Source organism: Suncus etruscus, chromosome 15 (genome assembly GCF_024139225.1).
Source record: "Suncus etruscus isolate mSunEtr1 chromosome 15, mSunEtr1.pri.cur, whole genome shotgun sequence".
Taxonomy (NCBI): domain Eukaryota; kingdom Metazoa; phylum Chordata; class Mammalia; order Eulipotyphla; family Soricidae; genus Suncus; species Suncus etruscus.
In genome coordinates this window covers 85,882,180-85,898,610 of record NC_064862.1, presented here as the reverse complement: position 1 = coordinate 85,898,610, position 16,431 = coordinate 85,882,180, and the positions used below count along the sequence as shown (strand labels likewise).

Here is a 16,431-nt window from a genome sequence, read left to right as displayed (position 1 = left end):
GCTGAAGATTTGAACCCAGGTCAAATGCGTGCAAGTCAAACCCCTTCCCATCCTTACCCCACCCCCGCCTCGTTCCTGCTGGCTCTGCCCGAGCAGCTTGGCACCCAGCTCTGAACTGCTTGCTTGCCGCATGTGGACAATGCTTCATTAGCGCCCCGTTATGCTACCGCCTCACTATAATTAGGCACCGTGGGAAGCGCTTTCATTTCAGCAAGTTCACACTTTGGCCAAGGACAGGCGGGAGGGAGGGCCGGGGGATCCCTGGGAGCCCGTTGGTGTGATCCCAAATGTGGGCTCAAGGGCGGAGGCTAAAACCCAGTTTCAGAGACACCCCCGTGGGACATCGAAGACACCTTTTCCCCACCCCAGTCTCTCTCTCCTAGAATGCAACACCCTCTGTTCTCACTGGTGGAAGATGCTGAGAAAATCCCTTAATTCCCCCCCCCCCCCCGCACTATCTTCCAGGAGGTGCAAGAAAGAGAACTTGGCGGGGATCTTCGGGGATGGCAGTTCCAAGTCGAAAATGCACTCAGCCCTTTGAGCTGTCTATTGGGGGAAGAGAAATAGTACACAGAGTGTTTTCCTTGCACAAGGCAGACCCAGGTTCAATCCCCAGCATCCCATAAGCACCACCAGGAGTGATTCCTGAGCACAGAGCCAGGAGTTAGCCCTGAGCACAGCGGGTGTGCCCACTACCAACGAAGAGGTTTTTTTTTGTATTTGTTTTTGTTTGCAGAGACCAATGATGACCAACAAATCCCTGACACCATATATATGGTCTCCTCTGAGCTCCCCAGGGTCACTCCTTAGCATAGGCAGGTATAAACCCTGAGACGCTCTACGTGTGGCCCACCTACCACTTCCACCCCAAAATTGAGAAAAGAACCATTTTCCAGGGGAAAGTAAGCTAGGTAAGAGCTATAGGAGATGGTTCAATGGGTTGAAGTACATGGTTTTACACTTTGAGTTCTGAGTTCCAAACTCAGCGTCACACAATCCCAGCACATTAAACCAAGACTTGCCCCCAATGACAGGCACAGGTACAGCAGATAGGGCTTTTCCTTATATGATTTGGATTCCTGGCATCTCATATGCTCCCCTGAGCCTGCCAGGAATAATTTCTGAGTGCAAAGCTAGGAGTAACCCCTGAGCACCACTAGGAGTGACCCAAAAAAAGAAAAAGAAAAGACTAACCCTCCCCCCCCAAAAAATCCTCCAAACAACAAGGTAAAACACGCAATCTGCTTCTCTCGGGGATCAGCAGCGCTCTCCACATCCTCTCTCCCAAGCTCCCAGGATAAACTTAAAATGGAATGGTGCCACCAGCCTTGTCCAGTAACAGGGGAGGCATATCAGAAGAAATGGATAGAAGCGATCAGAATGGGAGTTCTCCTCACTGGTTGCATTTATTAAGCACTCACGGATCTTAGAGTCCTCGCAAGTGCAGCAAAATTCATAACTCCCATTAAAAAAAAATACAGGGCCCAGAGACATAGCACAGCGGTGTTTGCCTTGCAAGGCCGATCCAGGGCCTAAGGTGGTTGGTTCGAATCCCGGTGTCCCATATGGCCCCCCGTGTCTGCCAGGAGCTGTTTCTGAGCAGACAGCCAGGAGTAACCCCTGAGCACCGCCGGGTGTGGCCTAAAAACCAAAATAAAATAAAATAAAATAAAATAAAATAAAATAAAATAAAATAAAATAAAATACAACTTCTACAGTAGCGCCCCCTGGAGGGCCCTCTAGGAACTGCTGAATTCTGGAAGTAGTTGGTCCCTTACGCCCTAAATTCCTTCAGAGCTTCTTCATCTGTGGTCATATAACTGGTCACATCCCTAAATTAGGGGTGCCAAAATAAACAATCAGGCAACTGTCAGAGGATTCTGACATGCAATGGCCACAATTGAATTCACATGCCAGTGGGAGCGTTCAATGAGGCTGAGCAAATGCTTGTGTAGAAGGCCCCCTCCAATTGCAGAATTTTCATGAGGCCCCTAAAAGAGGTCTCTTGAGCATAGAGCAGGGAGTAATCCCCCTCCATAAATTTAATAATTCCGGGTCGTAGTGATAGCATAGCAGCAAGGTGTTTTCTTGCACACAGCCAACACAGGACGGACCCCGGTTCGAATCCCAGCATCCCATATGGTCCCCTGAGCCTGCCAGGTGGATTTCTAAACACAGAGCCAGGAGTAACTGCCGAGCACCTCCAGGTATGACCCCAAAACAAAACAAAATAATAATAATAATAATATTAATTCAAACTCAACTGATCTGTAAATTCCAGGGATATCTATCTGGCAGCACTTGAGTCATGTTGCCTTTTTTTTTTCCAGGTGAAAAAAGGTCTCATGTAAAAAAAAAATACTGAAGGAGGCCAGAGAGATAGGACAGCAGGGAAGGCACTTGTTTTGTGCATTACAAATCCTGCTTTGAACCCGGCATCACTTATGGCCCCCTAGCACAGCCAGGGCTCACTCCTGAGCAGAGTCAAGAGTAATCCCTGAGCACTGCTGGGTATGTCCCATCCTCCATTAGAAGCCACATGGGGACACCTGCTCAAATATCCTGATCTAAACACCTGTATATCCTGTCTGTCAAGACATCCCACAGTTGGGAACTACCTGCATCAGAATTGTCTGCTTTAAAGGCAAGTTCCTGAGTCATTTTTTAGGGGTGGTGCCTGGAATGTTATGCTTTATTATTGTGGAGGTGTTTGGTTTGGATTTTTTTTTTTTTTTTTTTTTTTGGTTTTTGGACCACACCCAGCGGTGCTCAGGGGTTACTCCTGGCTGTCTGCTCAGAAATAGCTCCTGGCAGGCACAGGGAACCATATGGGACACCGGGATTCGAACCAACCACCTTTGGTCCTGGATCAGCTGCTTGCAAGGCAAACGCCGCTGTGCTATCTCTCCGGGCCCTGGTTTGGATTTTATTTATTTATTTATTTATTTTTGGCTTTTTGGGCCCCCACCCAGCAGTGCTCAGGGCACTCCTGGCTCTTTGCTCAGAAATCGCTCCTGGCAGCCTAGGGGGATCATATGGGATGCCAGGAATTAAACCCGGGTCTATCCCGGGTCAGCCACGTGCAAGGCAAATGCCCTACCGCTGTGCTATCTCTCTGGCCCCATTCGGGTGTTTTTTTTTTTGGGGGGGTGGGTCGATCTTGAATTTTCTTTCGAATTCATACCTGTTGAGCAAACCACATATAAAGAATTTGCATTTAGTTGGGGGGAGTGGGGGACTTTTTCCATGACACCTGTGTCCCCTCCTTGGGAGAGAACCCCAGATGCAAGTGACTAGCTTGCAAAAGACCAGGGTTGAAATCCCATTGGGATGGACCCCGATCCCTATAAGGTAGTAACGATAGAGAAGTGTAAGTATGGGGGTTCAGGGGAAGCACAGCTCCACCTGGCCGGGGGCAACAACAGGTGGTGGGAGAGTGAGACAGGCCTAGGTAGCTAGAAAACAGGGGTGGGGCGCCTCTGAGAATCCCACAGACTTAAGTTAATCCCTCCATGACGTGCCACCCCAAATCCGCAGTGTCTCCCTCCGTCTCCCCAAACCAGTCTGGGGGAAATCTTGCCAGGGCTCGGAGCTGGCAGCTTTTCACCTCCTCTCCGGGAACAGCTCCCCAAGTGAGCACATCCGGGGTGGGGGGTGATGAGGCAAGCGGTGGCTCCTTGTCTCCTCTTCCTCCTCCCTTCACTCCTCCTCCATCCTGTCCCGCACCTCCGCAGGGAGGCCCTCATACAGCGCCTCCTCCACCAGGAGCCCCGTTTTCTTGAGTCCCCCGCAGCGGCCCAGTTCCTCGGGCAGCGCTTCCAGGCGGTTGCCCTTGAGCTCCAGGCGGCTGAGGGCGCGCAGGGCGCCGATCTGGGGCGACAGGTGACTTAAGTGATTGTACCCCAGCAGCAGCGTCCGCAGCTTGCTGCAGAAGAACAGCTCGTCGGGCAGCGCCTCCAGGGCGTTATAGGAGACGGCCAAGTGCTGCAGATTCTGCAACAGCCCCAGCTCGGGGGGCAGAGCCCGCAGCCCGTTATGCGCCACGTCCAACAGCCGCAGGCCCGAGCACATGCCCAACTGGCTGGGCAGCGTCTCCAGCTTGTTGTGGCTCAGGTACAGCTGCTCCAGGCCCCGCAACCTGCGCACATGCTCGGGGACGTAGGCGATCTGGTTGTGCCACAACCGCAGCGTCACCAGCTTGCGGCAGTGCTGGAAACTCAGGATTTCCTCGATGGAGCGCAGGTGGTTATCCTGCAGGTCCAGCTCCTGCAGGGCGCCCAGGCTGAAGACGGCGTGAGGAATCCGCTCCAGCCCGCAGGCCACCAGTTCCAGCTCCCGCAGCACCGCCAGCTTCTTGAGGCTGTTGAGGGCCAGCAGGCGCGCCCCGTCGTTGTGCAAACTCAGCCGCTGCAGATGGCCCGCCACGTCGGTCACGCTGGCTGGCACCTTGGCCGCATTGCTCCGCAGGGACAGCACCTTGAGGTGCTTGAGCTCCCGGAGGCTCTCCAGGTTGGCCGCGCGTGCCAGCTCCGGGGGGAAGAGCCCCTCGAGGTGCAGCTCTTCCAGGCCCCGCAGGCCGAACACCCAGAGGGGCACCTCCCGCAGCTCCTCGCACTTAACCCGCATGACTTTGAGATGGTCCCGCAGGAAGATCTGGGAGGAGAAAGGCAACCTGGCGGGCGAATGCAACAAGCTGAGCTCCCGCAGCTGCACCAGCTGTGACAGTCCCGGGGGGAAGGTGATGTCGCCCACGGCCTCCAGCCGCAGGGCCTCCACCTCGCTGCCCAGCTCGAAGACCGTGTCGGGCAGGCCCGGGAGCATGCACAGAGCCAACTCCTGCAGGCCCCGGGCATTGCGCTGCAGCTTCTGGCGCAGCTTCTCCGGGGTCCACTCGTGGTTGAGGTTGAGCTGCTTGAGGCGACTCTCGCTGACCTCCGAGAGGAAGACGGCGAAGCGCTTGGAGTAGAGCGAGTCGTACTGGTCGATGAGGTGCAGCATGAAGGCGAAGTCGTTCTTGACGTCGGGGATGTCGCCCATGCCCGTCTCCTCGCGCACCGAGCGGAACGAGTACTCCTTGAGGGGCCGGTGGAAGAGCCAGTAGAGGGTGTAGAGGCAGGTGAGGCCGTAGACGCACACGAAGGAGATGTAGCAGAAGGCCAGCTTGGAGAAGAGGTGCGCTTTGGTGTGGTTGCAGCAGAAACTGCCATACCCCGTCACCTCCGACGTCTGGACCCGGCAGGACACTAAGAAGCTGATCTTCTCCACGTAGATGACGTTGTATACCAGGATGGCCAAGAACTTGCAGACCTGAGGACAGAGGGCAGGGGGATGGGGCTGGAGTCGTGGCACAGCGGGGAGAGCGTTTGCCTTGCACGCAGCCCACCCAGGTTCTGCTCCCAGCAATCCTGTGGGGTTCCCCGAGCACTGCCAGGATATTCAGAGCCAAGGAGTAAGTCCTGACACAAAGAGAGAGGAATGGGGGCCAGAGCGGTGGCGCAAGCGGTTGGGTGTGTTTGCCTTGCACGCGCTAACCTAGGAGGGATTGCAATATGATCCCTGGCGTCTCATATGGTCCTCCAAGCCAGGAGCGATTTCTGAGCGCATAGCCAGGAGTAACCCCTGAGCATTGCCGCGTGTGGCCCAGAAACCAAAAATCAAAAACCAAAAAAAAAAAAAAAAAAAAAGAGGGAGAAAGAGACAGAGACAGAGAGAGAGACAGACACAGGAGCGAGGACAGATAAACATAAATAGGGGCCAGGAAGATGGCGCTAGAGGTAAGGTGTCTGCCTTGCAAGCGCTAGCGTAGGACGGACCGAGGTTCGATCCCCCAGCGTCCCATATGGTCCCCCAAAGCCAGGGGCAATTTCTGAGCACATAGCCAGGAGTAACCCCTGAGCGTCAAACGGGTGTGGCCCAAAAACAACAACAACAACAAAAAAGATAAACATAAATGATCGGGGCCGGGAAGGTGGCGCTAGAGGTAAGGTGTCTGCCTTACAAGCGCTAGCCAAGGAACGGACCGCGGTTCAATCCCCCGGCGTCCCATATGGTCCCCCCAAGCCAGGGGCGATTTCTGAGCACATAGCCAGGAGTAACCCCTGAGCGTCAAATGGGTGTGGCCCAAAAACCAAAACCAAAAAAAAAAAAAACAAAAAACCATAAATGATCATAGCTGAGCTTGGCTTTTGTTTGGAGGTCATGCCTTGCAGTGCTCAGGAATCACTTCTAACAGGCTCTGGGAAACCCCTGGCATGTGAATTGAATCTACGGGCTGGTGTGATAACACTTAGCAAGTAGGGTGTTTGTCTTCCTTGCATGCAGCCAACCCAGTTTCAATCCTTGGCATCCCACATGGTCCCCTGAGCCCTCCAGGAGCGATTTATTTTATTTTATTTTTGGGTCACACCCAGCAGCGCTCAGGGGTTACTCCTGGCTCTACGCTCAGAAATCGCTCCTGGCAGGCTCAGGGGACCATATGGGACGCCGGGATTTGAACCACCATCCTTCTGCATGCAAGGCAAACACCTTACCTCTATGCTATCCCTCCGGTCCCTCCAGGAGTGATTTCTAAGCACAGAGACAGGAGTCAGACCTAAGTGCTGCCATGTGTGACCCCAAAACAAACAATTAATTTAGGTGCAGGGCAATTGCCTACCCACTGTACTATCTCTCTAGACTCTGATCCTGATTTGAACCTCAGCAATATACAGTATCCCTGGAGCACCATAGGAATGATCCCTGAGCACAGAGCCTCAAATAGCTCTGAGCACTGCTGAGAGTGACCCCAACTTGCTCCACTCCCCTACCCGACGCCTGTCTATCTAAATAACTTACAAACCAAGCTGAAGGGCCGGAAAGATAGCATGAAGGTAGGGTGTTTGCCTTGCATACAGAAGGATGGTGGTTTAAATCCTGGCATCCTATATGGTCCCCCGAGCCTGCCGGGGGGCGATTTCTGAGCATAGAGCCAAGAGGAACCCCTAACTGAGTGCTGTCAGGTGTGACCCCCCCAAAAAATAAAAACCAAGCTGAAGTGATAATATAGGGGAGAGCGTGCTTGTCTTGCAGAGCCAACCACAGTTCAATCCTTGGCACCCCATAGAGTTACCCAAGCACCACCAGGAATGATCCCTGAGCACTGAAGGAGTCAGCCCTAAGCATCACCGGGTGTAACCCCCAAAACCTAAATAAATGAGGATAGGGCCCGGAGACATAGCACAGCGGTGTTTGCCTTGCAAGCAGCCGATCCAGGACCAAAGGTGATTGGTTCGAATCCCGGTGTCCCATATGGTCCCCCATGCCTGCCAGGAGCTATTTCTGAGCAGACAGCCAGGAGTAACCCCTGAGCAATGCCGGGTGTGGCCCAAAAACCAAAAAATAAATAAATAAATAAATAAATAAATAAATAAATAAATAAATAAATGAGGATAGAAATCACTAACAAACCTTGAGCACGGTCTGCCGGATATACATGGTATAAAGGATGTCGCCTTCTTCCACATGGACACGGAATTTCTTGACCTTCTCAAACAGTGCCTTGGCCTGTTCTCCCTCCTTCTTGTCCAGGAGGGTGACCACCGGTGGCTCGGTCACCACCTTCTCCGGCTCCGCCAACACCTTTTCCTTCTCTCCCTCAGTCGCCTTCCCTGGCCCAGCCACAGTCACCACTGCAGCCGCCGTCGGCCGCCCCACCTTGTGATTCTCTCCGGAGACCTCAGACAGGGCCCGCGTTGTCCAGGGCGAGTCGAAGCACTTGCCCAGGATGGAGATGAAGTGCTCGATCTTGGAGCTGGTGCCCGGGAACTTGAACCAGAAGCTAGTACACACCATAAAGATGAGAGTATGGATGACCACCAGGTAGGGGAAGTACTTGGCGTACCAGTGCAGCGCCGTCTCGTAGCAAAGCTGGTTGATAAAGCTGTATTGCTGAAGGTCCAAGTTATTTTTGAGGCCACTGAGCTCCCGGAAGTCGCCCCCCTCCTCGGTGATCCCCCTGGGCAGCAGCTGCTGGCACGGGGCTTCTGACTGATTCTCCCGGGATTCGTGGCTAGGCAGACAGATGATCTTGTCCTGGGTCACCTAGAGGTGTGGGTAGATAGGAGAGAGGGTCAGAGAGATATTAGAGAGGATAAGGTGCTTGCCTTTCATCCAGCTGATCCAAGGTTTTATTGTTTTGTTTTGTTTATTTTTGAGTCACATCCAGGAACGCTCAGGGGTTCTGGCTCTACACTCAGAAATTACTCCTGGCAGGCTCAGGGGAGTGTATGGTATGCCGGGGATCGAACCCAGGTCAGTCGTGTGCAAGGCAAATGCCATACTCACTGTGCTATTGCTCTGGCCCCTTATAACTTTTCAACCCCTGTCCCCCAATAGGGTTCCCAGAGCTCACTAAGAATGCAGAGCCATGAGTAAGCCCTGAACACTGCCAGGTGTAACCCCAAAGCAAACCAAAAAAAGAGGGTGAAAGAGCTTTGCTGGCCCTGAGATTTGGGTGAGGCCTGAAGGAGGCTGGAAAGAAGCAGGTTGAAGGTAAGATGCCCGTTCCGGACACAGCATTGGGACTACTCTTTTTTTTTTTTTTTTTTTTTTTTTTTTTGGTTTTTGGGCCACACCCGGCGGTGCTCAGGGGTTACTCCTGGCTGTCTGCTCAGAAATAGCTCCTGGCAAGCACGGGGGACCATATGGGACACCAGGATTCGAACTAACCACCTTTAGTCCTGGATTGGCTGCTTGCAAGGCAAATGCCGCTGTGCTATCTCTCCAGGCCCGGGACTACTCTTCATGTACAAGATTTGTTTATTTTCTTGGCCACACTGCAGTACTCAGGGCTTACTTCTGGCTCTGTGTTCAGGGGTTACTTCTGGCTCTGTGCTCAGAAATCGCTCTTGGCTTGGGGGACTATATGGGATGCTGAGGATCAAACTCACGTGCGTCCTGGGTCAGCCGAGTGCAAGGCAAATGCCCTACTGCTGTGCTACCACTCTGACCCTTAAACTGATTTATTTTATTTTATTTTATTTTGGTTTTTGGGTCACACCCGGCAGCACTCAGGAGTTACTCCTGGCTCTATGCTCAGAAATCGCCCCTGGCAGGCTCAGGGGGACCATATGGATGCCGGGATTCGAACCAATGACCTTCTGCATAAAAGAAAAACGCCTTACCTCCATGCTATCTCTCCGGCCCCTGATTTATTTCTTGGATGTCTTAATATACAAAACCTGACTGTCCCAGTGGACTTAACTTTTATTTCTGGATGACATTTTGTTATATTTTATTTTTGTTTCTTGGCCACATCTAGTGGCCCTCAGGGGTTGCTCCTGATTCTGTGCTGAGAAATCGCACCTGGCAGGCTTGGGGGACTACATGGGATGCCAGAGATCGACCATGTGCAAGGCAAACTCCCTACCCACTGTGCTATCCCTCTGGCCCTCTGAGTGATATTTTGTGATCATTAGAGGAGCAAAATGATCTGGGAACTGTGGGGGAAACTTTAGAGCTTGGGGGAAAAATTCAGTATTAGGATCAGAGACAAGAGGTACAACACGCTAAACAAACGATGCCCAAGGATTCCACACATTGTGGGCACCTACCCCTAGCACAAAAAATGGTGTGTCCCCCCCCCCCAACAAAACCAAACAAAAATCCAGTATGGTGAAAGCAAGGGCAGGGGCCAGAGCAAATAGGAGATGATTCCATCATCCCAGGAGTGTGATCCCTGATCACACTTAGTCATCCCTAAGTACCACTTGATGTGGCCCAAACCCAAAAAAAGGAAAAAGAAAAGAAAAGGTGGCCCATCCTGTAGGTATTCCGAGCTGTGATGACAGAAATAGGAAGGGGTCAGAGTGGGTCTGGGAGTTGGGGCGGTCAGGGCGTCATTTCTGGACTCCTTTAACCCCACCCCAGAAAAATATGCCCCATATCAACTCTTTTGTTTGTTTTTGGGTACTCAGAGGCTACTCCTGACTTTGCACTTCTGGCAGGCTCGGGGACCCTGTGGAATGCTGGAGATCAAACCCCAGTCGGCTTTGGCTTCGTGCAAGGCAAAGGCTCTACCCTCAGTGCTATTGTTCAGGTCTCTAATCATCTTCCAGATCAGGCCTGCCTTCTTTTTCCTTTTTTCCTTTTTGGGCCACACCCTGCAATGCTCAGGGGTTACTCCTGGCTAGGCACTCAGAAATTGCTCCTGGCTCGGGGGGACCATATGGGACACCGGGGATCAAACCAAGGACCATCCTGGATCAGCTGCTTGCAAGGCAAACTCCCTACCACTGTGCTATCGCTCTGGTCCAGGCCTCTCTTCTAACTAGGCACCGCCCCTAAACAGGCCCCTTCCATCCAGGCCCCGCCTCCAAAAATCCTGTCCAATTAGGTCCTTTCATTTCACAGGCTCCGCCCAGTAAAGCCCTGCCTCTAGCCAGGCCCCGCCCCCAACAAGCCCCATCCAATGAGGTACTTTCCCTAGCCAGGCCCCGCCCAGTAAAGCCTTGCCTCTAGCCAGGTCCCGCCCCCAACAAGCCCCGTCCAATGAGGTACTTTCCCTAGCTAGGCCCCGCCCAGTAAAGCCCTGTCTCTAGCTAGGCTCCTCCCATTCAGGCCCCGCCTCCAGCAGGCCCCACCCTGTTGAGTAATTGTTGTAATATTGTTTTTGCCTGTCATCCCACCTGGATTTTCCAGGTGGGGGTGATTAAGGAATGAAATAAAAAGCTTGTTAACCAGCAGTCAGTTCTGGCAAAAGAGCTCCCTATGCCTCCCCAACAAGCTTTTTATTTCATTCCTTAATCACCCCCACCTGGAAAATCCAGGTGGGATGACAGGCAAAAACAATATTACAACAATTACTCAACACCACCCAATGAGACACTTTCCATAGCCAGGACCCGCCCAGTAAAACCCGCCCCCGTTAGGCCACGCCTCCAACCAGGCTCCGCCCACAGCTAGGGCCCAAGTCCCTCCCTGCTCCTTACCTGGAGGGTGCAGCCGAAGACCCCAATCATGAGCATGGCCACCGTCAGGTACTCAGCCAGCACATCCCACCAGGGTTTCAGCACCTTGAAGGCAGGCTGCTGCTCGGTGAACTGCTTGAATTCGGCCACAGGAATCATCCTGCCTGTATACAAGCAGAAGGAAAAAGTTGGGACCCTTTTAGAGTCGTGGGTTCAAGTGTCTGGAACACTCCCCCACAATGTGTGCTTCTCACCCCCAGGCTCACCTCCTTCTGCCCTGCCAGCCACAGGGCTTCTTAGCCTCTGCTGTGCGCCCTGGGCACCCTGGCTGATCTGAGTGTGCCTGTCTGTCCCCTTGAGATCCCAGGAGGCGTGTGTGCCCAGGGCCGGATCCCAGACATGCCCTGCCCACCCTGTGGCGTCTGCCCAGCCCCGATGGGCCCAGCCCCTCTGCCCCAATCCAGACACCCCTGGGTCGGGGCCTGGCAGCTCCGGCCTAGGCCGAGGAGGCTCAGGACTTCCGGGGCGTGGGCCACCAGCTCCTGCCCCTGCACTGGGCACCACCTCCAACCAGAAAAGCCGGCTGGGGCCTGGCTCTGGTTACTGGGCCCCAAGGGCAGGGAGCGGCAAAGCTGGTCATTCCATGGAGGGGGAGCAGGAGACTCGGCAGGCCTCGTGAGATGAACACCTGGGTTTGTCCTGGGGCTTGGCCTCCAGTTGTGGGTGGCAGCCTGCACCCCTCCACCAGGGCAGGGCGGGGTGGCGGTGCCAGGATGGCGGGAAGGCAGAGGTACCGGAAGTGGGCATGACTCTGGGAGCCAGCCAGCAGGACACCTACGACGAGGCCAGGGCTGGCAGCGGGTTCCGGGGCAGCCGGCCCACTGTGTCTGGCCCGGGCTTTCATTTTGAACCAAGGTATCATTATTCCCCCATCCAGACAGCCAGCCCTGGAGCAAGTCAGAGGGGGGCTGGGGGTGTCCAAGCTGGGGCCTCCCTTCCAGTCCCCCACCCTTCCCTGCTGCAAAGAGAGAGAGCAAATTTTTTTTTTTTAGTTTTTAGTTTTTGGGTCACACCCAGCAACATTGGCTCAGGGCTTTCTCCTGGCTCTGTCCTCTGAGATCACTCCTGGCAGGACTCAGGGGACCCTATGGGATGCTGGGGATCACACCTGGATGTGCCACGCGCAAGGCAGGCACCCTTCCTTACCGTGCTATCCCTCTGGCCCCAGGAAGGCGCAAATCTTTCAGGGTTCCCAGGCTAACTACCCCCCACAGGGGGGTCTGTCTCCTCAATCTACAGGCCATTTCCACCACAGGAGCCTGGAGATTCAGGGCACAGGCTGGCAAGAAAAGGGGGCATCAGGGGTGGCAGAGAGATAACTCCCTGGGGTTAGTACAAGTGCAGGAGGCTGGTTCCATCTATTTAATGCAACAGCCACAATGAAAAAAAATATTTTAAGGGCCGGAGAGATAGTTCAGCAGGTAAAGTGCTTGCCTTGCATATGGCCAACCCAGGTTCAATCCCCCATGTCCCATAAACTGGCCAGGTATGATACATGAGCGCAGAGTCAGGAGTAACCCATGAGCACCTCTGGGAAACCTAAAAAAAAGCATGCAGCTGACCAGAGTTTGATCCTTGGCATCTCATATAGTTCCCTGAGCCTGTCAGGAGTAATTTCTGAGCAAAGAGCCAGAGTTACCCCTGAGCACAGCCAGGTGTGAGCCCAAACTCAAACCAAAACAAAAAATATTATATAGAGAGAGACCAAAGAAATAGTCTATATGTATACACACATTTACATACATGCATATACATACAAAGCCAGGGGACCTGGTTTTATATGTACATACTATACACACATATATATTATATATATGCTGCAGAGATACGGCAGTGGGTTAGGTGCCTGTCTTGCACCACATAGCTGACCCTAGTTTGGCTCCCAGCACTAAACACCGCCCCCAAGGAGTGACCTCTGAGAGCAGTTGGCCATGGTCCAAAGCCACCTCTGCTCAAAAAATATACTAAGGTGGGGCCTGAAAGATAACTCAATAAACTGGACGTGCACTCTGGGTTTTGTTTTGTTTTGTTTTGTTTTGGCGGTGCTCAGGGATGACTCCAATGGGACTCAGGGAGGCTATATGGTGTGCTGGGGATTGAACTTGTGTCAGCTGTGTGGAAAGTAAGAGCCCTATGCACAGCACTATAATTGCTTCGGGCCCTGGAGCACGTTTTGTTCCTGGAAGAGGGCTGGGTTTGGTACCCATCTGGACTACCAGCACCACCAAGAATGACCCTCCTGTCCCAGCACCAAGCCTGGAGTAAGCCCTGAGCACCACCGGATGTGGCCCTCAAAGTAAATAAATATAGATGGGGTCTCACTTCACATCCATCGCCTGGGAAGGCCCCCCCCCCCAACTCCGTCACTCTCCCCAACTGCAGTCCCAGGACAAGATGGGTGGAGACTGGGGTAGGCATTAGTGTGGTGCCCAGCCCACCCCTTAATCCCATCCCACCTCAGTACCAGGGATGGGCACACGCGTGCCCACGCCCAGGCTCCTGAGCCCCTTGACTCAGAACCTGAGTCACCCAGGACCAGAGATACGTAAGAGGGTGATGAGGAGGACAGAGGGCCCCTTATCCCAAGGGAACATCTACGGACTGATGTCACTTGTAGACGGGGAGTGTCACTCACTGAGGGACCCAATCACTGTGCCCCAAGGCAGGACCCAGGCAGAGGGCTGAGCACAGGCTTGGCATGTGGGAACCTGGGCTCTGCTACATCTCCACCTGTCTAGGAACTACTCAATAGCACTGGGAGTGGCCCCCCAGAATAGCTCAAGGGCATCCCAGGTGCTGGTTGTATCTTGTTGGCATCAAAAGGAATCCAGGAGGGGTCAGAGTGATAGCTCAGTAGCCTTACACAGGGCCAACCCAGGATGGACACGGGTTCGATTCCAGGCATCCCATATTGTCCCCCAGAGCCTACCAGGAGCAATTTCTGAGTGAAGAGCCAGGAAGAACTCCTGTGCACTGCCAGGTATGGCCCAAAAACCAAACAAAGAAGTTGCGGGGGGAGGGGGGGGAATCCAGGAGAGATGGTACAGTGGAAAGGCTGCTTGCATTACACATGACCAACTTGGATTCGAACCCTTTTACCCCATAGGATCCCCTGAGCCCCACCAGGAGTGATGCCTTTAGTCAGAGCCAGGAATAACCCCTGAGAACTGGGATTCCTTTTCCTTCAAAAAAAAAAAATTCATGGATGGGGCAGAAAGATAGCACAGCGGTGGGGCATTTGCCTTGCATGCGGCTGACCTAAGAGGGACCCGGTTCGATTCCTGGCATCCCATATGGTCCCCCAGCTGTCTAGGGGTGATTTCTAAGTGCAGAGCCAGGAGTAACCCTTGAGCACTGCTTGGTGTGACTCAGAAATACATTTTTTTTTTTTTTGGTTTTTGGGTCACACCAGCATTGCTCAGGGGTTACTCCTGGCTGTCTGCTCAGAAATAGCTCCTGGCAGACACGGGGGACCTTATGGGACACCAGGATTCAAACCAACCACCTTTGGTCCTGGATCGGCTGCTTGCAAGGCAAATGCTGCTGTGCTATCTCTCCGGGCCCTCAGAAATACATTTTTAAAAAATTCATGGATAACATACTGGATTATACATGGGGACTTGGTGTCAGTTTAAGCTAATGGGAACCCCAAGGATCCTCCAACTAATAAACTACCCTGCTCCCCATTCCCAGGATTCCTATTAGAACCCAGAGGGCAAATTACAGGGCTTCTTAATTGGAGGACAGTGGGTGGCACTGTGCAGCTACCCAGCCACAGAACCCAGTTCTCATCTGGCACCTCTGCCCCTTGGCACCCCACATCTGAAGGCAAACATGGGTTAGAGTGATAGCACAGTGGTAGGGCGTTCTCCTTGCTTGCTGCTGACCTGGGACCGATTAGGGTTTGATCCCCAGCATCCCATAAGGTTCCCCAAGCCTGCCAGGAGCGATTTCTGAGCACAGAGCCACCAGGAGTAATTCCTGAGCATAGCAGGTGTGGCCCAAAAGCAAAAAAAAAAAAAAAAAAAAAAAAAAAAAAAAGAAGGCCAGAGAGATAGCAAGCACAGTGGTAGGGGGTGTTTGCCTTAGACAGAGAAGGATGGTGGTTCAAATCCCAGCATCTCATATGTTCCCCCGAGCCTGCCAGAAGCGATTTCTAAGCATAGAGCCAAGAGGAAACCCTGAGCTCTGCCGGGTGTGACCCAGAAAAAAAAAAAAAGGCAGGCAGTACAGTCCTAAGGGAACATGGTGGCTGCATGGACACTGTCAGAGGCAGACATGGGTGAGGGGGTGGCGTGGGGGTATCATTATCTGTCTCCTCCATGACTCAAACCCCGCCATCCGGAACTGGCCATTAAACTCCCGGCAGACACAGGCTGCCCTCTTAATCCCCCCATTTGTCTAAACAGGGCTGGGAAGGCCCAAGAAAGGCTCTCAAATATGTGGGGTACCCATGTTAAAAAACACAGCTCACTGGATGTTTCCAGAGATCTGTTGAACCCTACTCAAAGAGATTGGGGTGAAAGGAAACTCCTTCCTTTTATTCTTTTTTGAATTTTGGGTCACAGCTGGATGTCCTCAGGCATAACTCCTGGCTCTATACTCAGTAATCACACCTTGCAGATTTGGGGGATCATATGGGATGCCAGGGATTGAACCTGGGTCAGCTGTGTGCATGGCAAAAGCTTTACCGCTGTACTATCTCTCTGGCCCTCTAACCTCCATTTTAGGGGGAATGAATGAAGGATTTCTAACCCCATGTGTTTTTGGGGGGTCTCAATCTCCCCCAAAATCTAAATCCTGTCTAGGTTTTTTTTTTTTATTTTTGGGCCACACCCGGTAATGCTCAGGGGTTACTCCTGGCTATGTGCTCAGAAGTTGCTCCTGGCTTGGGGGACCATATGGGACACCAGGGGATCGAACCGAGGTTCGTCCAAGGCTAGCGCAGGCAAGGCAGGCACCTTACCTTTAGCGCCACCGCCCGGCCCCTTTGTTTTTTTTTTTTTAGTTTTTGGTTTTAGGGTCACACCCGGCAGTGCTCAGGGGTTACTCCTGGCTCTATGCTCAGAAATCGCTCCTGGCAGGCTCGGGGGACCATATGGGATGCCAGGATTCGAACCACTGTCCTTCTGCATACAAGGCAAACGCCTTACCTACATGCTAACTCTCTGGCCCCTAAATCCTGTCTGTTTACATGTTTTTGTTTGGTGGTCCCACCTGATACTACTGAGGGTTGACTCCTGATTCTGTGCTCAGGAATCACTCCTGACAGTGCAGGGGGAACCCTATGGGATGCTGAACATCGAATCCGGGTTGGCCATATGATTCAGCGCCCTCCCCACCGAACTATCTCCTTTTTTTTTTTTTTTTTGGTTTTTCGGGCCACACCCGTTTGATGCTCAGGGGTTACTCCTGGCTAAGCACT

The 16,431-nt window shown here is 53.0% G+C and overlaps 2 protein-coding genes across 2 annotated transcripts in view; both read right to left on the bottom strand.

The window, feature by feature from the left end:
- Nucleotides 1-16,431, bottom strand: part of LOC126031177 (CD209 antigen-like protein C) — a 228,640-nt gene that overhangs the window by 44,457 nt on the left and 167,752 nt on the right. The window lies entirely within an intron of this gene.
- On the bottom strand, nucleotides 3,700-11,105 carry LRRC8E (leucine rich repeat containing 8 VRAC subunit E). Its single transcript, XM_049789420.1, has 3 exons — nucleotides 10,968-11,105; nucleotides 7,447-8,079; nucleotides 3,700-5,307 (listed from the first exon to the last, which is right to left on the bottom strand). Exons 1-3 carry the CDS (start codon nucleotides 11,103-11,105, stop codon nucleotides 3,700-3,702), a joined length of 2,379 nt encoding a protein of 792 aa, XP_049645377.1.

Bases quoted from the DNA above. Each gene is read 5' to 3' on its own strand.
- LRRC8E (XM_049789420.1), bottom strand. From the start codon at position 11,105: ATGATTCCTGTGGCCGAATTCAAGCAGTTCACCGAGCAGCAGCCTGCC. The intron at 8,080-10,967 runs GTAAGGAGCAGG...CCACACCTCTAG, and splicing joins TCTTCGGCTGCACCCTCCAG to GTGACCCAGGACAAGATCAT. The intron at 5,308-7,446 runs GTTTGTTAGTGA...CTCTGTCCTCAG, and splicing joins TCCGGCAGACCGTGCTCAAG to GTCTGCAAGTTCTTGGCCAT.